Source organism: Rana temporaria, chromosome 5 (genome assembly GCF_905171775.1).
Source record: "Rana temporaria chromosome 5, aRanTem1.1, whole genome shotgun sequence".
NCBI lineage: Eukaryota > Metazoa > Chordata > Amphibia > Anura > Ranidae > Rana > Rana temporaria.
This window is the reverse complement of record NC_053493.1, coordinates 174897717-174921328: the sequence shown is the minus strand read 5'-3', so window position 1 is coordinate 174921328 and position 23612 is coordinate 174897717. Positions and strand designations below refer to the sequence as shown.

Sequence of the window (23612 nt, the reverse complement as noted above, 5' to 3'; positions counted from 1 at the left end):
GGCCTGTTTTGCCCCACCACGTCCCATTATCTTGCCTTGTTACCCCCTTGCCATGTATGCCAGATTTAGGCGTGCAGGGACGCGGGCCGATCCATGACACGCACCGGGTGTACTTTGTGGTGCCTGCCGGACCACCCCTCACCCCCCCGCACCGATGGAACTGATTGATGCAGACACGCACGATGGTAGTGTGCCGGCCGCCCGGGGGGGGGGTTCGGGGAGGGTGGTTGTCTACGGATGCTCCTATTGAGGGGTGTGGGCTGTTGTTTTTGGAGGGGGCCATGGCAGTCTCCCCACAACGCTTAGAGGATGACGATTTACTGACAAGGAGCGGCTGGAATCGAGTGGGGGGGGCCTTGACTTCCGTTCGGAGAATCCCCCCCACGCCACTCGTCATAATATGCCTGGGAAAGTTGGACCTGCCACTGGGTGGGAGATGTGGGGGACGGGCACCAGTTGGTTTTGGTTTGCTTGGGAGGGGGGAGGGGGACTGCGGAGCGATATGCACCTTATTTTGCACTACTAAGTTTGGGATGTTTTTTTTTTCTTTTTTTCTTATGCCTATTGTTGTATTGCTTACACTGCTCCTAGGTGTTGTTGGAGAGTAAGTTCTTTGGTATAATTAAGCCTTATTCATATTACCGATATTTGTTACACTTTGCATTTACACATTCTGGGGGAGAGGGCCGGGTAGCTTATACCTTGGCTCTGCACACCCACTTCCCCAAGTAGGGCGGCGCTCTATACCCCGGGGTCACCCTTTGAGCGGAGGCCCCGGCGAGCGCCACAGCCGTTAGGGCTATATTAGTTCTCCCTGTAGCTGCACGACCTAGTGCCAGCGTTCTATTCTATTCTCTCTTTCTTCTTCTAGTTCTCCCTGGTGTACTGTTCTCTGCTTCTTACTCACACCAACCAACCCCCCCTACCTTAATACCCCCTCCCCCAACCCCCCTATACAAGGTGCGGTCATGGACCCACTCAACATCATATCCCTAAATGTAAAGGGCTTGAACATCCCCGAAAAGCGAAAGATGTTACTCCATGACATGCGTCGCCTGAAGGCAGACATTGTCATGATACAGGAAACGCATTTCAGGGACATTAGACTGCCACTACTTAAGAATAGATACTACCCCCTGGTCTATCATTCGGCGTACTCAGAGGCCAAATCCAGAGGAGTCTCCATCCTCATCTCGGCAAAGGTACCTTGGAGACTTGAAGACACCCAGACAGACAGCGAGGGACGCTTTCTGTTCCTGAAAGGCCTCGTCGGAAACAGTAGGGTGACGTTAGCAAATTTGTATGCCCCCAATGTCCATCAGGACACTTTCATTAAGAAAACTGTAGATAGACTTATGCGATACACGGAAGGACAACTTATCCTGGGAGGGGATCTGAACATACCCCTCTCTCCCCCAGAGGATACCTCCGCGGGGACGTCGTCTACATCGCGAGACGCTCGGGGACGGATAGTTGCGACGCTTCATGCTGCGCAGTTGATTGATACTTGGCGGCTCTTTCATCCTGGTGAGAGGGATTACTCCTTCTACTCCAAACCCCATCAATCGTATTCGCGCATTGACTACATCCTGGTACCCCACGGCCAATTGCATGCGGTTAAAGATACCTCGATTGGCTCCATCACGTGGTCAGACCACGCGCCGGTAGGGATGAGATACGCGCTGTCCGACGTTCGGGCGGGACAGAACCCGACCTGGAGGCTTAATGAAAGCCTCTTACAAGACCCAGTGGTCTTGGCGGATGTGGTGACGGAAATAGACCGCTACTTTGAGACTAATACTACAGCAGACAGTGACGTCGGGGTGGTCTGGGAGGCTCATAAAGCCGTGATTAGAGGGGTCCTTATAAAACATGGGGCGAGAATAAAGCGGGCCCGGACGGCACAACTGAACGCACTCCTCACAAAGCTACAGACATTGGAGGCTGCACATAAGACAACCCTGGCGGGCGATCTGGGGGCGGATCTAAATGTAGTCCGCTCACAGATTACCGACATGCTGCAACATAAAGCCAAGATGGCAATGCAGAGATGCCGGAGGAAGGTATATGAGTCGGGCAACAAGTGCGGCAGACTTCTGGCCCAGACCCTACAGGCACAACGCCTAGCATCTTACATCCCACATGTAGTCTCCGCAGCCGGGTTGAAGGCATCACTACCGCACCAAATCACCCAGGAATTTAGGACATTTTATGAAGCCCTGTATAACCTGCACACGCCGACACACGCGCTAGACCCCACGACAGGATATCTTGATAGATCACATATGACCACACTACCGACCGACATCCGTGAACTACTAGAAGAACCCATCACCCTACCTGAACTCCAACTTGCCCTCAGCAATACTAAATTAGGCAAAGCCCCCGGCCCGGATGGCCTTACCGCACACTATTACAAGACCTTGCTGCCATCTTTAGGTCAAAGGATGGTTGGGTTGTTCAATGGCCTCGGTACCGGGAAACAGTTTCACACCACCACGCTGCAGGCACAGATCTCGGTTATACCGAAAGAGGGCAAGGACCCATCTCTGTGCGGAAGTTACCGCCCCATCTCCCTCCTTAACGCAGACCTTAAGGTATTTACCAAGGTCCTGGCTTCCAGATTGCAGCAACATCTTCCCCAACTGGTTCATTTGGATCAGGTGGGATTCGTCCCGACGAGAGAGGCCAGGGACAATACCACCAAAGTCCTTAACCTATTACATGTTGCAGTTAGCAGCAAGACACCTTGTGTCCTCGTAGGGACAGACGCCGAAAAGGCGTTTGACCGCGTGAATTGGAAATACATGTTTGCAACTTTGAGACACGTAGGCCTGGGGGAGCGGATGATGCGATGGGTGGGGGCTGCCTACGTTGGCCCTACGGCCAGAGTCAAAGCGAATGGGGTGTTATCAGAGCCATTCCCGATATCTAACGGCACCAGACAGGGGTGCCCTCTCTCACCCCTGCTCTTTGCTCTGTCACTGGAGCCCTTCCTTTGCCACATCAGACAGAACCCCAACATATCTGGGATAACGGTGGGCGGAACACAGCATAAGATCTCGGCTTATGCGGATGACCTTATGTTCACCCTCACGAAACCCCACACTTCGCTGGCGAATCTCCTACAGGAGTTTGAGGTGTATGGCCGGCTCTCTAACCTGAAGATTAACTTCAGTAAGTCGGAGGCCATGGGAGTGGGGATCCCACAACACAAACTCCGGGAGCTTAGGAACGACTTTGACTTAAGCTGGACAGATAAGGCCCTGAAATATCTGGGGACCTATATACCAACGTCACTATCCCACCTATTCCAATTTAACTTCCCACCCCTTCTCGGGTCAGTGAAAAAATTACTAGACCAATGGAATGGCGGCTTACACTCGTGGCTGGGGCGCTGCAACATCCTTAAGATGTCGATACTGCCTAAGTTCCTGTATCTTTTGCAGGCCCTACCGGTACGGATACCGGGAGATTTCTTTAGACAGGCCCACTCGGCATTTACTAAATTCCTCTGGGCGGGGAAATGCCCCCGTTTGAACAGGAAAATGCTGTCACTCCCGAAACTCCACGGGGGCCTGGCAATGCCAGACCTTCGCACCTACTACCAGGCGACACACCTGGGGAGACTTGTGGATTGGTGTCGTAACACAGACACCAAACTGTGGACACAGATTGAGCAGAGCCAGAGTCCTATCCCACTACGCGGAGCCCCGTGGTGCTTTGCGGCGCTGCCGCCGGGTCTGAAGAGTCACCCGCTGATAGGTACGACAACTAAGATCTGCTCGCAATTGTGGATAAAACCCTCGCTCACAACGCGCAACTCCAGGCTGAGACCAATACTGGGCCATCCCCAATTCTCCCCGGGCCTGCTGGATAAAAAATTCCTTGAATTGCGTGAGGCCGGGTTTAGCCAGGCATCACACTTTAGCGATAGGGGGAAATGGAAGACCGCCGCGGAGCTGGCGGATCCCACGGGTCCTTATGGGTTGGACCACATGAGAGCGCTCCAGCTGGGACATTTCCTGAGCAGCATGCCACCTCCTGATGGCACACAGCAACCACTCACGCCCCTGGAGGAGTTGTGTATGGGGTCCGGGATGGTATCTCACACTCTGTCACTGATGTACGGTATACTAAACGTCCCGCCCGCTGACAGCCCTGTCCCATGCATCCTTAAATGGGAGGGGGATCTGGGCTGCTCCTTCTCCACGGGTAAAAAACAACGCATCCTTGAGCTAACCCACAAGTCCTCCATATGCTCCAGGACCCAAGAAACTAATTATAAAATTTTGACTCGATGGTACAGGACCCCGGTGCTGTTGCACACTCTCTTTCCGGAGGCGTCGGACCTGTGTTGGCGCTGTCGGGAGGAGAGAGGTACCCTCCTACATGTTTTCTGGTCCTGTACCCGTCTACGGGGATTCTGGAGCGAAGTACGTCGCATAACACAGAAATTCAGTGACCGGGAAATCCCAGACAACCCAGCTTTCTTCCTGCTTCACGCGACGGACACCCCTCTGCGGGTTTACAAGAAATCGGTGGTGCGCCACCTACTAGATGCGGCTAAGGCCTGCATCCCGCTGACTTGGAAATCCCAGAACCCACCCACACTAGCCCTCTGGCTCAACAAAGTCGATAGTATCAACCGTTTGGAGGATCTTATCCTCACCAGCCAAAATAGACAGGAAGCATACAAAAACACATGGCAACTGTGGAATGTGTTTAAATACTCCTCTGAAGGACGGAGCCTTAGGGAAGAGCAAGCAGGAGACGCCGATTAATACGTTCCCCAGACTACCTGACCGCACCCCCCCCCCCCAGGAATCCCCCAACCCCCTGACACTTCTCTTTTCTCTCTCTTTGCTCTTCTTCTTCTCTTTCGGTACACCAGTACCTGATCTTTCTAATTTCTTATTATTTAAATACTTTGGAAAATGAAGGAGGGATTGGTCCGGCACGGGTCAAGCTACCTAAGGGCCCCCCTAGGCCGAGGGACATACGTGATGCTCGTGCGGACCCCTGAGGGGGTCCATGCGAGGGACATCACACGTAGATTGGCAGGCAGATTTTTAGGTCTCCCAATAGCACACACGCTGCCACTCTAAATGGGGTCATACACCCAGGGATTCTCTAGAGATGTCTTATATTTAGACACACGCTGATGTTGCTTGATGATACTACCAGTAGATAATACAGCCTTTCAATAACTGATCTGTAATGTCCCATGAGATGATAGGCTGCACTGTTGTTGACCCTGTAACCTGATGTGTGGCATCACACAAGTTGAACTGTTGTACCATTATGGCCTGTGCGGGCCGATCTTCCTGTTATAAATAAAAAATTTCAAAAAAAAAAAGATATGCGAATTCCCAAACATACGCGCGGCCGACGCAGTACAGATACGACGTTTACGTTAGGCTTTTCCCGGCGTAAAGTTGCCCCTGCTATATGAGGCACAGCCAATGTTAAGTATGGCCGTCGTTCCCGCGACGAAATTGTTTTTCGAGTAAGTTGTTCGTGAATGGGGCTGGACGTCATTTACGTTCACGTCGAAACCAATGACGTCCTTGCGGCGTACTTTGGAGCAATGTACACTGGGAAATTCCACGGACAGCGCATGCGCCGTTCCGCAAAAACTTCAATTACGTCGGGTCACAGTAGTTTTACATAAAACACGGCCCCCTGATCCAAATTTTAATTAGGAGGGCTTACGCCGGCCGATTTATGCTGCGCCGCCGCAACTTACGGAGCAAGTGCTTTGAGAATACAGCACTTGCCCGTCTAAGTTGCGGAGGCGTAACGTAAAGCGGCTACGTTACGCCCCCACACAAAATTACGCTGCTGGACAAGAATCTGGGCCTGTGTATTTAACGACTATTATTCCTTGCAGACAAAGGAGGGCCCCAGCAGCAGAAGACACTCTGCCGGGCTCATCAAAAGTTTTCCGGAATGCAGCCAAAAAGACCTGGAGGTCGGAGGTGATAGGATTATGTAGTTCCCAGAGTGAGGAGGTCCAAGCTAAGGCATCACCAGAAAGGAGGGTGATAATATATGCCACTTTGGTGCAATCTGTTGGAAAATGGTGGCTGGAAAGTTCAAAGTGGATGGAACACTGATTAATGAAGCCACGACAAGCCTTAGGGTCACCAAAAAAACAAGGTGGTGGCGGCAGATACAAGCAGGGATTGCCAGGAGCAGATGAGGCAGGAGCCCGAAAGAGCTGAGGTTGCAGCGACTTGCAGACGATACGGACGGGAGATAAGATCCTGTAGAAACAGCATTATTTGCTTTTGATTTGCTTGCTGGGAGTTAAGTCTCTGAACTAGGTGTTGCATTTGGTCTTCGGTCAGTGACAGACTCTCTGAGGAGCTCATGTCTTGAGCAAACTGTCACGGTGCTACTGGTGTGAGCCCATAGGCGAGCAGATGACCCGGGATACCCCAGGGCATGGGATCTAAGGGCCAGCTGGTATTCTGCCGGGGACCCCCTCACAAGAGTTTGGACTTAGCTGCGTGCTGACCCCAGGTCACGACCCCCAGGTTCACCCTGCTCGCGAGGAGAGTACCAGAAGATACTGTCAGATAAGGATGGAGGGATGGAGCAAAAGGAGATTCGGGTAGCGAGCCAAGGTCAGGGTGAGCAGCAGACAATGTAATCAGGAGAACTAGCTGAGTTGGTACACAAGAGATCAGTTCACGAGAAGTAAGGTAAGGAAGGTTTGCACGAAAGGCGCTCAGGAACAAGTGTTGCTCAAGCAACCAGAATCTGGTCTGAGTGGAAATTTAAATAGAGAGGCACATGGGAGGCTGGACAGGAAGTAGCAGGAAGGAAACATATATTAAGCATCAGGTGAAGCCGGTGACACCCATAGCTGCTAAGTGCAGCAAGAGCTGAACATAAGCTTGTGGAACCACAGGTGCCAGCCGACCTACATCAGTAAAAGGTAAGACACAGATCAGGTCAGCAGCTGATCTGTGACACCACCGCCTGTGGAAGGGAATTCCACATCCTTGCCGCTCCTACAGTAAATAACCCTCTACGTAGTTTAAGGTTAAACCTCTTTTCTTCTAATTTTAATCAGTGGCCACGTGTCTTGTTAAACTCCCTTCCGCAAATTTTTGTTATCCATATTGTGGGGTCACCAGTATGGTATTTGTCAATTGAAATCATATCCCTTCTCAAGTGTCTCTTCTGCAGAGAGAATACGTTTAGTGCTCGCAAACCTTTCCTCATTACTAATATCCTCCAGACCCTTTATTACCGTATTTTCCGGCGTATAAGACGACTTTCTAACCCTTTAAAATCTCCTCAAAAGTCGGGGGTCGTCTTATACGCCGGTAACCTTACCTTATCCCAGAATCGCGGCCGTACGATTTTTCAAAAGCCGCGCCTCCGACGTCTTCTGTTCCGTGATAGGCGGAAACAATCAGCTTCCCAGGAGGCACTGTGTTCAGTGTCCGCCTATCACAGAGGCCCTCTCGTCCTGTGTTTGGTGTCCGCCTATCACGGAGGCCCTCTCGTCCTCGGACGAGAGGGCCTCCGTGATAGGCAAACACTGAACACAGTGCCTCCTGGGAAGCTGAATGTTCCGCCTATCACGGAACAGAAGACGTAGGAGGCGCGGCTTTTGAAAAAACGTACGGCTGCGATTCGCATGTCTTAGAAAAAGGTAAGGGCACAGTCTGGTCATGTAATGGGGCATGGTCATGTAATGGGGCACGGTCTGGTCATGTAATGGGGCATGGTCTGGCATGTAATGGGGCACAGTCTGGCATGTAATGGGGCACAGTCTGGCATGTAGTGGCATAGTCTGGCATGTAATGGTGGCACCGTGAGGTGAGGCATGAATAGTAGGAAGGGGGTAGTCTTATACGGTGAGTATATCCCAAAACCAACATTTTGGCTGGAAAATTAGGGGGTCGTCTTATACGCCCAGTCGTCTTATACGCCGGCAAATACGGTAGCTATGTTTCACTTTCTCTCAAGCGTCTTCCAGGACAGCCCATGAGACCTAGGGCTCCTCCTACCAGGACAGGAAACACGTTAACCCCCACCAGATAAAAGGGCGGTCCTCCAGGCCCCATGCCAGTATTAGTGTTTCCTCCGGATGGGGGGTAACATGTTTCAGGAACCTGGTCCCCTAGGTCTCATGGGCAGGGGCTCTAATGACCGTTCAAAGGGGTATGTATATATTTTGACTAACCTCCTTGCCATTAGCAGTTTTTTCCATGGGGAAGTTTTTGCTGCTGCCCTTGCTTCTTTGTGCCTGGAGAGGGCCAGGACCGGGATGGCGTCGGGTCCCTTGCGCTGTTCGCAGCACAGGCTGTATGTTGGTGAGAGTGTTTCCCGCACACAGCATGGCTGATTCGTGCTGGGAAACGTGGAGCTCACTAGCGCTGGTAGGGGCGGAGCCTCTGCGCTTCAAGCTGGCTACAGGAAGATCCGGCGAGGGTCACTTCCGGGTCGCATGACGTCATCCTCGGGCGCCGGAGACATGGTTCCTGTCTCCATAAAACGGCGCGAAACGGGGGCTAATGGCTGCTGGTGATTTCTGGTAAAGACAGCACAGGCTGTAGGACTACCAGACGGACGGCATGGACAATCCTGCGATAATCGCTCAGGCAACGGATGCAGTCCCCAACACCAGCACCTCTCAGGTAAGCTGCAAGTGTTTTTTATGGTCACTTTTTCTTGCTATCCTGGTGAAGGTTTTTACCCCCCCCCCTCCCAATCATAGGATTAGGTGTTAGGGGACACATTTTCTTCTCCTGCACGTGGTGATGGAGTATTTTTTTGTGGCTTGGGTTACTTATGGGGTCATTTAATTTGTGTCTTTCAGGCCAAGACTCAGGACAAAGCCCAATCACAGCCACATAAGAGAAAATGTGCGGTGTGCGGTAACAAACTGAGTTCCACTTGGGGAAAACCAGTTTGCCGCACTTGTATAGATGGTTTAGTGAAGGATGACCCAGTGACCTCATGTCAAAAAATGTTGACTTCGGTCAGGGATGAGCTTGCTTCTACCTTTGGCTCATTTAGGGAGTTGATTGACAAAATGCAGGTTCCCCAACAGGGTACATCTTCAAAAAGAAAGGCTTCAGTGGTTAGCACCCCACAGGTGAGCGTAGAGAGTGAAGACTCTGAGGCTGAAGCCAAATCTACCCATTCTTCTCAGGAAGACTCAGGGTCAGATACAGAGCCCAAGGATAGAGTATCCTCTAAAGGCTCAAGGTTCAAATTGTCTCTGGAAGATGTGGATAATTTGTTAAAAGCCATCTATACCACCCTTGAAATGGAGGAGGAGGAGGTACAAATGTCTAAGCATGACCTTATGTACAAAGGTTTGCACAAAAAGAAAAGTAAAAACTTTCCAGTGCACGATTCCCTCCTTAATACGATCAAACTGGAGTGGGAGAGTCCAGAGAGAAAACCTTTCTTTTCCGGTAACCTAAAAAGAAGGTTTCCATTTGATGAGGATGCAGCGCTACCGTGGAATAAGAACCCAAAGTTAGATGCTCCTCTTTCAAAAGTTTCAAAAAATTCGGACCTGGCGTTTGATGACATGGGTACGCTAAAGGATCCTATGGACAAAAAATGTGATGTCCTTCTTCATAGAGCTTGGGATTCAGCTATGGGGAATCTCAAACCAGCTCTGGCCTCTACTTGTGTAGCCAGAAATCTGGAGGAATGGCTTACACAAATCCAAACCCATCTTTTAGCGGGTACTTCTAGGGAAGAGATTTTAAAATCCTTTCCTCTCCTTTTTAGTGCTGTGGGTTTTCTGGCAGATTCATCTGCGGAATCAGTAAGAATGACAGCCAGAACTTCAGCTTTAGTGAACTCAGCCAGAAGAAGCATTTGGCTTAAAACATGGTCTGGGGATGCAGCATCTAAATTACGATTATGTGGGCTTCCCCTAAACGGGGATCATCTTTTTGGCCCAGGTTTGCAGGAGGCACTGGAACGTACGGCCGATAGGAAAAAGGCCTTTCCAGAAAAGAAAAAGCAGACGGGAAGAAAGTTTTTTCGTGGCCAAAATAAAGGCTTGCCATGGCAACAAGGTCCTAAAGAAAAGGACAATAGGCCCAAAAAACATTGGTCCGGGTACAAAGGCAAAGGGAGAGGAGGTGTGTTGTTTAACACACCTCAGCAGCCCGCCAAGCCACAATGACCAACATCTGCCAGTGGGGGGAAGACTGAGGGCCTTTCTCCCACAATGGGCAACCGTCACCTCAAGTCCCTTCATTCTGGATCTGGTGGCAAATGGATACAGGCTAGAGTTTTCCTGTCGGCCACCAGAACGACTCTTGATCACATCTCCTCCCAAAGATCGGGAGAAAGCAAGAGCTCTGGGTCTCCAAGTAGGAGAGTTGTTAGACCAGAAGGTCCTGATTCCGGTTCCTCGGTCAGATCAGAACAAAGGGTTTTATTCCCACATTTTTGTCATCAGAAAGCCGTCAGGAAAGTATCGGCTTATTCTGAATCTTCGGTCTCTAAATCAATCGATCCGATACAAACACTTCAGGATGGAGACAGTCTTCTCTATCAAGAATCTGCTTTACCCAAACTGTTTTATGGCCACGTTGGACCTCAGGGATGCTTACCTACATGTCCCGATCCATCCGGCTTTCCAGAGATTCCTGAGAATAGCAGTAAAGATGGGATCGGAAATCAGGCACTTCCAGTTTCAGGCCCTCCCCTTCGGTCTGTCCTCTTCCCCTCGTATCTTCACAAAGGTATTGGGGGAAGCGCTGGCGCCACTAAGATTAAAGGCGATAACTATCATCCCTTACCTGGACGATCTATTAATAGTGGCAGAGTCCCGCCAGAAATTACTAGCAGATCTTCAGACTGTACTCGACTTCCTTCAATCCCTGGGCTGGTTGATAAACAGGGAAAAGTCTTCCCTAGATCCAGCCCAGAAGGTGAAGTACCTGGGTTACGACTTTTGCTCAGTAGTCCAAAAAGTTTTTCTCCCAGAAGAGAAGGTCTCCAAGATGGTGCAAGCAGTGTCAGCCTTACAGACCAATCAGTTGGTTTCACTGAGGGAAATTTCAAGGACGGTAGGTCTCATGACCTCGTGTTTCCCTGCGGTACCATGGGCAAGGTTCCATCAGAGACCATTGCAGAGATTCCTTCTGGAAAATTGGGACGGGGACGCCAGGTCCCTAGAGTCAAAAGTTTGGTTACCGACCAAGGTAAAGAGAAGTTTGTGGTGGTGGAGGAAAAATCTGCACCTAACAAAAGGCCTGCCTTGGTCCATCTCGATATCCAAGAGGATCACGACGGACGCAAGTGCCTGGGGGTGGGGAGCCCACCTCAAAGACCAGGTCGCACAGGGGAAATGGTCCTTGAAGGAAGCAAGAGCCTCATCGAACCAGAGGGAGCTGCTAGCGGTGCAAAGAGCCCTGCAAGCTTTTCAATCGGAGGTAAGGGGTCACAATCTCCAGATCCTGTCAGACAACATTGCGACAGTGGCGTACCTCAACAAACAAGGAGGCACGAGGAGTCGAATTCTTCAAGGAATCGCACAAAACATTTTGTCTTGGGCAGAAGTAAATCTAGGCTCAATTTCAGCAGTGCACCTGAAGGGGACGCAAAACAGTTTGGCAGACTACCTCAGTCGCCACAGGGTGGAGCGAGACAATTGGTCACTTCATCCAGAAGTCTTTTTGGAGATCACCAACAAATGGGGTTGTCCCGAAGCGGATCTGTTCGCAAATCAGGACAACCGCAAAACAGAGGAGTTCTTTTCTCTAAACCCAGAGGATCGATCACTGGGGATAGATGCCCTGGCGAATCCGTGGCCCTTCAACCTCTGCTACGCATTTCCGCCAATCAGACTCATTCCGGAAGTGCTCCGGAAGTTTCTCCTAGAAGAAACAGATCTTATTCTGATCGCCCCCTTCTGGCCCAAGAGGCCATGGTTTTCCCTGCTACAGTCTCTGGTCTCGGAGCCTCCACTGAGACTTCAGAACAGAGAGGACTTGCTGTCGCAGGGTCCAGTGTCACACCCACAGGTGGTTTCATTAAGCTTGACAGCTTGGTATCTGAAGAGAAGATACTGAAGGCTCAGGGGTTTTCTGACAAGGTGATTAGAACCTTGGTAAATTGCAGAAAACCAGTCACTAGAGCCATCTATTCCAAGGTTTGGAAAAAGTTTAATTCATGGTTGTCTGAAAACCAAAGATCAACGCATGATGTTCCTTCTATTTTGGAATTTTTTCAAGAGGGTGTCGACAAGGGTCTTTCAGTTAGTACCTTAAAGGTACAGGCGGCAGCTATCAGCGTTTTCCTCCAGTTTTCTCTTTTGGAAAATCCCATGGTAGCTAGATTCTTTAAATCCATTTCAAGGGCCAGGCCAGTAGTGGTAAGAAGTTGTCCAACTTGGGACCTGTCCCTGGTACTTCAAACTCTGGTAGAGTTTCCCTTTGAGCCTTTGGAGGATATTTCTGTTAAATTACTTACCTTAAAAACTATTTTTTTAGTAGCTATTACCTCAGCTCGTAGAGTAAGCGAGTTACAGGCCTTATCAGTAAGGGAGCCTTTCCTCACGATTTTTGAGGATCGAGTTGTATTGAAAACTGATCCAGGTTTTTTGCCTAAGGTAGCTAGTACATTTCACAGATCACAAGACATTGTACTGCCATCCTTTTGTAGTTCACCACAGGGTGATCAGGAAAAGAAATTTAGTTTTTTAGATGTAAGAAGAACCCTTCTTGCATATTTGGAGGTCACCAAGGTCTTCAGGAAGACAGACGCTTTATTTGTCCTTTTTTCAGGTACACACAAAGGTAAAGGTGCATCTAAAGCCACATTGGCTAGATGGATTAAGCAGGCCATCTCAGAATCCTATAAAATCAGAGAAGTTCCTACACCTTTTGTTACAGCACATTCAACAAGAGCTTTGGCTGCATCTTGGGCTGAGAGGGCTGGTGCTTCACCAGAACAAATCTGTAAAGCTGCCACATGGTCCAGTTATTCGACCTTTATTAAACATTATCGCCTGGATCTGCTATCCGCTCAAGAACAGGCGTTTGGTCGAAAGGTCCTTCAGGCAGTTGTCCCACCCTAGACTGGTAAGTTCTGGCTCATCGTCTCATGGGCTGTCCTGGAAGACGCTTGAGAGAAAAGCTGAGTTAGGCTTACCGGTAACTCCTTTTCTGAGAGTCTTCCAGGACAGCCGGATTCCCACCCGGTTTTGTTGTATGGAAGTTATGTGTTATTAATGCATATGTTTTTCAGGGTAGTCCTACGGTTCTCGAGAAGACTGGCATGGGGCCTGGAGGACCGCCCTTTTATCTGGTGGGGGTTAACGTGTTTCCTGTCCTGGTAGGAGGAGCCCTAGGTCTCATGGGCTGTCCTGGAAGACTCTCAGAAAAGGAGTTACCGGTAAGCCTAACTCAGCTTTTTTTTTTTTTTACTCGCTACATTTTCAGTTCATCCTTCCTGAGGACTGGTGCCTAGAACTGGACAGCATAATTTAGGTGTGGCCGGACCAGAGTCTTGTAGAGCGGGAGAATTATCATTTGTATGTCTGTAGTTGATTCCCTTTTTAATGCATGCCAATATTCAGTTTGCTTTGTTAGCAGCAGCTTGGTATTGCATGCCATTGCTAAGCCTATCTACTAGGATACTAGTATTAAAGTGGTTGTAAACCCTTCTGTGTGACTTCTACCTATAAGAAATCCTAGAATAAGGCTTACCTATAGGTAGTGGAAATATCTCCTAAACGTGCTCTGTTTAGGAGATATTTCACGTGTAGTGCGTCGATAATGTAAATGGCGCATGCGCTGGGAAGAAACGAACCTCCGTGCCGTAAATCTATCACCTATTTTGTAGACGCTATAACTTTGGCGCAAACCAATCAATAAACACTTATTGTGATTTTTTTTTTTTAACAAAAATATGTAGAATAATATATATATCGGCCTAAACTTTTTAAATTGTGATATTTATTACAGCAAAAAGTAAATATTTGTTATAGGTGTCACCGGCGCAAAATAAAATAAAATAAAAACCGTGACCTGCTGCAGTACTGTGTACCCTAGATAGGGGTTAATTGTGCATAAAAAAGGAAAATGTTACTGCGCTGATCTAATTATCCAGAGGGTTTAATCTCTGGAGGTGTGGACTAATATAATACACCATCAACCATATGTGAAATATATATATCAGGGACACAATGTACCCAATATAGGGTGTAAATAACCTAAATACAAACAATCTGTAAAAATATAAATTAGATTTAAATTATGCAAGTGTGACACAGTAATTTTAAAATTGAATAACAGATATGAATTAGTGTGTCGGCATACTCATCAATATGCCACAGTGCTCCTGTGAAGGAAAAAATGGCTATTGTTACTACTACTAGCCGGCTAAATGGTGAAAACAAACATTTCCAAAAATAGATATATAGAAAAAATATTCAAAAAACAAGCACCCAATGTGCAATGCGCCAACTGCACTGTGAATTATCCAATAGCTGATATTGGAAACAAATAATACCAAAAAATGTCAAAGAATAAAATGATTATCAAACAACCAGTAGAATGTGCAATGTGCTGGCTGCACTGAAAATAGTCCAATGACAGACAATCTTGCTCTTATACAATAGGTTCCAGTATAACAAAAGATTCAATGTTGGTAGTGCTGTATACAGAAAAGTGCCGCTATCTCTTCCACCCGACAAAGATGTGCCACCATCACCAATGGTTAAACTCAACACTCACCAGACCCCAGATAGTATTAGGCCCCAAAGTGGTGTCTTTTCTTTGTCCGTCAGTGGGTATTGCCTCCTTTTCCCTTTTACAAGATATCCTTAAATCCTCAAAAACAAGGGGCTCATCATGGTGTAGTATATTAAAATGTATTTATTAAAAAAGGTAAAAAATAACACTTACAATATAAAGTGCCTCTGACCGGCACTGAGTGTCTTTGGCAGTGTCAACCGTTAAAAGCCGCTGACCAGCATTTAAATGGCTTCCTAGAAGGTGTGCGCACCCCGCCTCACTCCACGTGTGTCGCCACAAGGGATCCCTGCGTGCTGGTATGCTTCACCTTCCGTATGTGTGTGTCCAGACAGCCTCCACGCCTTTCGCTATTGCGTCGTCAGGTGAGCTGTGGACACTACTGTTTCAGCTGTATTTATACCCCTATGTGTTACCTGTAATTGTGCTAAAGTGGTCACTGAAAACCGGAAATCCCCCGGCCGCCATCTTGGCTGATGGCGCCGGAAGTTCCAGTTCCACCATTTTGGTTCCTGGATCCCAGTATCATTACAGTCGTTTTGCCATTCCGACTGTTAGTGCCGAGTATTTAGGAATAAAAATATGCCAAGCAGCCAGGGTGGCTTTGTGTGTGTAGCGCTATGCGCGCTGCTGCCTCCGTTTCTGCCTGTCCCCCTCCCACTGTGTGCGGGCGCTTGTTCCCCTGTGTATCATCCCCTAATGGTTTATCGCCGCCACCGGAAGTGTGTGTGCGGCCATCTTGCCTGCGTCACCGGAAGTGCCCGTGCCGCCATTTTGGTTTGCTGGCGTCCTATGTTATTCTATGTGTGTTTTGAATGGTCATTGATTCCCCATCCAGGATGTGTCGTTGGCCATTTTAACTACTGGAAATGATCCCTGAGTAGCAGTCAATGTTTCTGGTTGACGCTGCCAGGGACACTTTACATAGGAACAGCATTTATTACTAGAATTGTGTTACTAGAAATTTGTCCAAAACCATAAAAAGCAGGAAACAATATACAGTTTTCATTTCTTGTACTGCAATATTCTTATAACAATATACAGTTTAGTTTCTTATACTGCAACATTTCTATACATGGGCACTTCTCAGTTTATACCATTACTGGTATCTGTCTCGACCCTATGTTGCTAGTTACTTAATACACATGCTCGTTTATTTATCATTAAGCATTAAAAATTATCTTAAATAATCTAATATTGGTTCTTAAAGGGGAACTGCTCTAATAGCATGCGTACTTGGGATATTCATGTGCATATTATCAAATTACTCATGAAGTATTTAGGGGAAATAGAACGTGAAATGCACAAACCATCAATAATCTTTCAAGAAACAATTTATGTCTAGTTCCACATTCATTCCCCTAGGCTTAAGTGTGTCTAGTCTAAAGATCCACTCGGTTTCGTTCCTCGATACTTCCCTTCTTAGGTTTAAGTTCCTCCAATTCTGTTCAATTTTGTCTATGGCATAAAACTTAATTTTACTAGGGTCTTTGTTGTGTTTATTTTTAAAGTGCAATGACACACTATGGTGTATGAACCCTTTTTTGATATTTCTAATGTGTTCTCCCATTCGTACCGAAAGTTTTCTTGTGGTTCTGCCCACGTATTGCAGCCCACACTCGCACTCCAACACGTACGTGACATGTGTGCTGCTGCACGTGATCAGCTTATCCACTTTGAATTGTTCATTGTTGGTATGGGATTGAAAATGGTCAACCTTTCTTGGTCCTTTTGTGGTGCGACAGAGTTTACATCTTCCGCACCTGTAGAAACCCTTCTGATCAAGGAAGGATATCATCTTTTTGGGTGGGTCCGGTACATTTTTAAACAAGGAATCTCGTATTCTTTTTGCTCTTCTATACACAAATTTTGGTCTGGCTGGTAAAATTGTGTTGAGTTGTGGGTCTCCCAAAATAATGGGCCAGTGTTTTCTAATGATGTTTTCAAACACTCTATAGTCTGCATTGAAACCTGTTATGAAGGTGACATCATTCTTTTTAGGTGGTTCAATTACTCTCTCTTTTAGCATATCATCCCGGTTCAGAGATCCTACCTCCAATCTAGTTTGCTCCAACCTGTCTCTATCATAACCTTTATCAGCAAACCTATCAATCAAGGTGTTTGTTTGTATCTGATAATCGGTCATAGAGTTACAATTCCGTTTTTATTCTGATGAACTGACCTTTGGGTATAGCCCGCTTCCACTGCGGATGGTGGCAGCTTCCAAATGGTATATAACCGTTACGGTCAGTTTCTTTGAAGTGTGTTCTCGTGTGCAGCTCACCTTCGACCTTGAATATTTCCAGGTCTAGAAACTGAGTCACATCAGGTTGTATATTTACCGTAAATTTAATTCCATAGTGGTTGGTGTTGATATGCTCTATGAAATTATTTAATTGCTCACGATTCCCCTTCCATACAATTAGGATATCGTCAATGAATCGTTTGTATGTGTGGCCAGCATTTTCCGAATATCTCTTCACTCTCCCATTTATTCAGGAAAATATTGGCGACACTTGGGGCGTACTTATTCCCCATGCCAACCCCCTTTATTTGGCTATAGTACTTATGGTTGTGCCAGAAGAAGTTATTCTTCATAGCCATCCGCAGACCTTCAAGTATGAACCTCCTTTGTTTTAATTTGAGTTCCGAGTGTTTTTTTAAAGCCCATGCCACCGCTGCCAGTGCATCTGTTTGTTTTATGTTCGTATATAGAGACTCCCCAGTGGCAGGGGGAATGGAGGGACTGGGGGGAGTCCTTCAGACCACCCATGCCGGTTTTTCAGACCGGCAGGGGGGGTGGAAACACAACCCCCAAGAAGGAGAGGGTGCAGAGGGGGAAGCAAAAAGAAAAAGGGTGTGTTAGGTGAAGGGATCTTCAACTTAACTAACATTGCATTCTCCCAGGAGGAACTATTGGTATTAGATAAGGGCATTAAGTTTGCGCCAAGCAGGGCCTTTAACAGTTTTGAAACCTTTATAGACTCGCAAAAATTTATAAGGAAATTAAATCTAAAAAAATTCTTTGAGGGGAAAGGGGAGAACGCCCATAAGGCAAGTACCCCTGAATATATACATAGTCAATTAAAAAACAAATCCACTTTCACTTCGCACAAATTGTCATTATTTGCCCAATCTCTCCCCAATCTGTTGTCACTTTTGGATTCTTTTGCCTTGTTCTCAGGCTTAGCTGTCAACCAGGCAAAGTTGAAGGCGATGTCTATCAATATTTGCCCCTCGGATTTAGACTCTTTACGGTCTGCGTTCCCTTTTCAGTGGTTGACCTCATTACCCTATTTGGGGATTAAGCTTACCCCGAAGTATTCCGAACTGTATCAAACAAACTTTCCTTCATTGTTTGGCAAACTGACAGCTATGCTCACCTCTTGGTCCACTCTTCCGCTCTCTTGGTTCGGGAGTGTTGCGACGGTACGAATGACCTATCTTCCGAAATTGCTTTATTTTTTTCGGGTTTTACCTGTTCAGGTACCCTCTCACATCCTTAGAATTCACCAACGTAAAATTTTGCAGTTTATCTGGGGCCCCAAGAGGCCCAGGATTAGGAGGCAAGTGCTTTTTGCACGCAGAATCAATGGTGGCCTCTCGGTTCCCAATTTGCATGCTTACTACACCGCGGCGGGTATCGCTCCGTTGTCTCGCCTCCATGAGAAACAGCAAATGCCACTGTGGGCTACTTTTGACTTGGTGGATTCTCACCCAACACCTCTAGCCTCTCTTCCATGGCTCCCTCGAGCACATCGCCCGTCCTCTATAGGTCCTTTTCTGGCCCATTCTCTTAGATTGTGGGATGCGGTTAAATATTCTGCGGGTCTGATCTCTCCCCATCTGCCATTACTTAGTTTCCTTCATAACCCGTTATTTCCTCCAGGTAGGGATAACCCCTTACAGTTTGCATGGTGGACTGAACATGGCTTTGTAGACGTTCATTCTATGCTCTCCCCAACCAAGATTATTTCTTATTCGCTTTTACGTTCCTCCCATGATATTCCCCTCAGGGAACATTATAGTTACTTGCAACTCCGACATTTCCTCCAGCGCCTAACCAGATCCCAACCTACCCCCTATACCATGACCCCCTTTGAAAGCTTGTGTAGATCACGCCCCCATTCCCCGGGACTCATATCTCTCATTTATACAGCGATTATCAACTCTAGGAGACCGCCCTTGAGACCTTATCACCTTCAGTGGGAGGCTGAACTTGGGAGGCAACTCGATCCGGAAGATTGGCAGGCTATGACCATGGCATTGTCTAAATGCTCTACCAATGTTCTTTTTCAGGAGAACGCTTATAAAGTGTTCTATAGGTGGTACTATACCCCGGCCAGACTGGCGAGTTTCATACCTTCTTATTCCCCTTTGTGTTTCCATGGATGCTCTCAGGAGGGTACCATGGCACATATCTGGTGGACCTGTCCCAGGGTATGCAGATTGTGGGTTAGAGTTTATGCGTTGATCCGCAACCTCTTTGATACCAACCTAAAGAAGGACCCTTTTGAGGCCCTTTTATGGAAACCGATCACGGAGCTTCTCCGCCCTGAACGCTAGCTGGCGGCGCATGTTTTTACTGAAACTAAATTGATCATTGCAAGGGCCTGGAAGACCCCGGTTCTCAGTTTCGAAGCAGTTAAAAACTGCATTAATGATATTATGGTTAACGAGAAACTCACTGCTGTGTTAGCAGATACCCACGATAAATTTCTCAGGGTATGGCAACCCTGGGTGGCTAACAACCACCCTTCACGATTTAACCCAACACTACTTTCTCTTTGATAGGTCTCTGTTCCCCCTGCCCCGTGGACCCCCTTCTCTCTTTCGTTCTTTCTTTCTTTCTTTCTATTTTTCTTTCTTTTTTCTATTTTCTTTTCTCTATTTCTTTTCCTCTTTCTCTTCATTGCTACTTGCTCATGCTACTTATCTAGTTGGCTCTCTTTCTTTTCATCCTCTCTTTCTTTGTTCTTTGTAGCTTGGGCCCTCGGGCTTGGTCCTGTCGGCCCTGGACACAGGATGCATTATTTATTTTATATTTTGAAAAACTGATATCCTCTGCTATGTGCCTGCTTGAATTTTAATTTTTGGTTTGTTATTTTATTTATTATCTTTATCTTTTTTTTTTTATTTGGTAATGTTGTGTATCATATAGCAACTTTGCTTTTAAGTTCTACATTTACCCCGGCGTGTTAGCCGGTATGTTACCTAAGCCAGCATTAGGTTAATTTAGCAGGCTACTGGAGTTGAGGACATTTTATTGCCGGTCTTCTGGATTCGCTTTTGGATCCCTAGAAGCCGGATCGATCTCAGGTCTACGGACTATCTGTTCTGATGTTTGATAGCTTATGCTGTGTCCACCACTGTCTTTTTCTCTTTTGTATTCTTTTTGTTTGTTGATGTACCTTTTTCAATAAAACTCTTTGTACAAGAAAAAACAAATCCACTTTCAACCCCAAAATCAGTTCCAACCAACATATAGAAGTATTTAAAAAGATGGTGGAAAAGGAAATAAAAAACATCAAACCAAAGAAAAACATCAAACAAGATAGAATATGGCAAGGGATAAGAACATTTGAAAAATGTAAAAACATAGCGGTGAGGCCAGCAGATAAGGGGGGGGGGGGCTGGTCATCCTGACCAAACAAGACTATGCGAACGAACTAAACAGGTTAGTTGATGACATCACCACTTACCAACTACTAAAAAAGAACCCCAATAAAGAACTAAAAAACAAACTGAGAGATTTTCTAAACAAAGGGATTGCGGATCACATTCTGAACAAAAAAGAGGGAAGATATATACTACCAAAGGCCCCCAGAATACCAGTGATCTATCAGGTACCAAAGGTACACAAAAATAAATTGAAACCTCCCGGCCGCCCAATAATAAGCGGCATCAATTCCGTTCATTCAAGACTGGGGGAGTACTTAGATGTATTCCTACAGCCATTGGCAGCAAAAGGTGAATCATTTATTAAAGATCGTAAAGACGTTATAAACGCACTGAAGCAGGTCCCAGTAGATGACTCCACACTATTAATAACCATAGATGTGGAGTCTCTATATACGAACATAAAACAAACAGATGCACTGGCATGGGCATGGGCTTTAAAAAAACACTCGGAACTTAAATTAAAACAAAGGAGGTTCATACTTGAAGGTCTGCGGATGGCTATGAAGAATAACTTCTTCTGGCACAACCATAAGTACTATAGCCAAATAAAGGGGGTTGGCATGGGGAATAAGTACGCCCCAAGTGTCGCCAATATTTTCCTGAATAAATGGGAGAGTGAAGAGATATTCGGAAAATGCTGGCCACACATACAAACATACAAACATACAAACGATTCATTGACGATATCCTAATTGTATGGAAGGGGAATCGTGAGCAATTAAATAATTTCATAGAGCATATCAACACCAACCACTATGGAATTAAATTTACGGTAAATATACAACCTGATGTGACTCAGTTTCTAGACCTGGAAATATTCAAGGTCGAAGGTGAGCTGCACACGAGAACACACTTCAAAGAAACTGACCGTAACGGTTATATACCGTTTGGAAGCTGCCACCATCCGCAGTGGAAGCGGGCCATACTCAAAGGTCAGTTCATCAGAATAAAACGGAATTGTAACTCTATGACCGATTATCAGATACAAACAAACACCTTGATTGATAGGTTTGCTGATAAAGGTTATGATAGAGACAGGTTGGAGCAAACTAGATTGGAGGTAGGATCTCTGAACCGGGATGATATGCTAAAAGAGAGAGTAATTGAACCACCTAAAAAGAATGATGTGACCTTCATAACAGGTTTCAATGCAGACTATAGAGTGTTTGAAAACATCATTAGAAAACACTGGCCCATTATTTTGGGAGACCCACAACTCAACACAATTTTACCAACCAGACCAAAATTTGTGTATAGAAGAGCAAAAAGAATACGAGATTCCTTGGTTAAAAATGTACCGGACCCACCCAAAAAGATGATATCCTTCCTTGATCAGAAGGGTTTCTCACAGGTGCGGAAGATGTAAACCCTGTTGCACCACAAAAGGACCAAGAAAGGTTGACCATTTTCAATCCCATACCAACAATGAACAATTCAAAGTGGATAAGCTGATCACGTGCAGCAGCACACATGTCACGTACGTGTTGGAGTGCGAGTGTGGGCTGCAATACGTGGGCAGAACCACAAGAAAACTTTCGGTACGAATGGGAGAACACATTAGAAATATCAAAAAAGGGTTCATACACCATAGTGTGTCATTGCACTTTAAAAATAAACGCAACAAAGACCCTAGTAAAATGAAGTTTTATGCCATAGACAAAATTGAACAGAATTGGAGGAACTTAAACCTAAGAAGGGAAGTATCGAGGAACGAAACCGAGTGGATCTTTAGACTAGACACACTTAAGCCTAGGGGAATGAATGTGGAACTAGACATAAATTGTTTCTTGAAAGATTATTGATGGTTTGTGCATTTCACGTTCTATTTCCCCTAAATACTTCATGAGTAATTTGATAATATGCACATGAATATCTCAAGTATGTATGCTATTAGAGCAGTTCCCCTTTAAGAACCAATATTAGATTATTTAAGATTATTTATCATTAAGCATTAAAAATTAACGAGCATGTGTATTAAGTAACTAGCAACATAGGGTCGAGACAGATACCAGTAATGGTATAAACTGAGAAGTGCCCATGTATAGAAATGTTGCAGTATAAGAAACTAAACTGTATATTGTTATAAGAATATTGCAGTACAAGAAATGAAAACTGTATATTGTTTCCTGCTTTTTATGGTTTTGGACAAATTTCTAGTAACACAATTTTAGTAATAAATGCTGTTCCTATGTAAAGTGTCCCTGACAGCGTCAACCAGAAACGTTGACTGCTACTCAGGGATCATTTCTAGTACTTAAAATGGCCAACGACACATCCTGGATGGGGAATCAATGACCATTCCAAACACACATAGAATAACATAGGAGGCCAGCAACCAAAATGGTGGCACGGGCACTTCCGGTGACGCAGGCAAGATGGCCGCGCACACACACTTCCGGTGGCGGCGATAAACCATTAGGGGATGATACACAGGGCGACAAGCGTCCACACACAGTGGGAGGGGGACAGGCAGAAACAGAGGCAGCAGCGCGCATAGCGCTACACACACAAAGCCACCCTGGCTGCTGGGCATATTTTAATTCCTAAATACTCGGCACTAACAGTCGGAATGGCAAAACGACTGTAATGATACTGGGATCCAGGAACCAAAATGGTGGAACTGGAACTTCCGGCGCCATCAGCCAAGATGGCGGCCGGGGGATTTCCGGTTTTCAGTGACCACTTTAGCACAGTTACAGGTAACACATAGGGGTATAAATACAGCTGAAACAGTAGTGTCCACAGCTCTCCTGACGATGCAATAGCGAAACGCGTAGAGGCTGTCTGGACACACACACACGGAAGGTGAAGCATACCAGCACGCAGGGATCCCTTGTGGCGACACACGTGGAGTGAGGCGGGGTGCGCACACCTTCTAGGACGCCATTTAAATGCTGGTCAGTGGCTTTTAACGGTTGACACTGCCAAAGACACTCAGTGCCGGTCAGAGGCACTTTATATTGTAAGTGTTATTTTTTACCTTTTTTACTAAATACATTTTAATATACTACACCATGATGAGCCCCTTGTTTTTGAGGATTTAAGGATAACTTGTAAAAGGGAAAAGGAGGCAATACCCACTGACGGACAAAGAAAAGACACCACTTTGGGGCCTAATACTATCTGGGGTCTGGTGAGTGTTGAGTTTAACCATTGGTGATGGTGGCACATCTT

At 46.5% G+C, this 23612-nt stretch overlaps 2 protein-coding genes across 10 annotated transcripts in view; both read left to right on the top strand.

Annotated features, from left to right (window-relative positions):
* Positions 1 to 23612, top strand: part of PIGM (phosphatidylinositol glycan anchor biosynthesis class M) — a 564607-nt gene that overhangs the window by 520436 nt on the left and 20559 nt on the right. The gene's annotated exons all lie outside the window — the stretch shown is intronic.
* Positions 10200 to 13338, top strand: LOC120940496. Its single transcript, XM_040353407.1, has 2 exons — positions 10200 to 13082; positions 13249 to 13338. The coding sequence occupies exon 1, from the start codon at positions 10220 to 10222 to the stop codon at positions 13076 to 13078; it is 2859 nt and encodes a 952-aa protein (XP_040209341.1). The 5' UTR covers positions 10200 to 10219; the 3' UTR covers positions 13079 to 13082; positions 13249 to 13338.

What these genes read in the sequence shown, in the direction of transcription:
- LOC120940496 (XM_040353407.1), top strand. Translation starts at nt 10,220, where the DNA reads ATGGGCAACCGTCACCTCAAGTCCCTTCATTCTGGATCTGGTGGCAAA.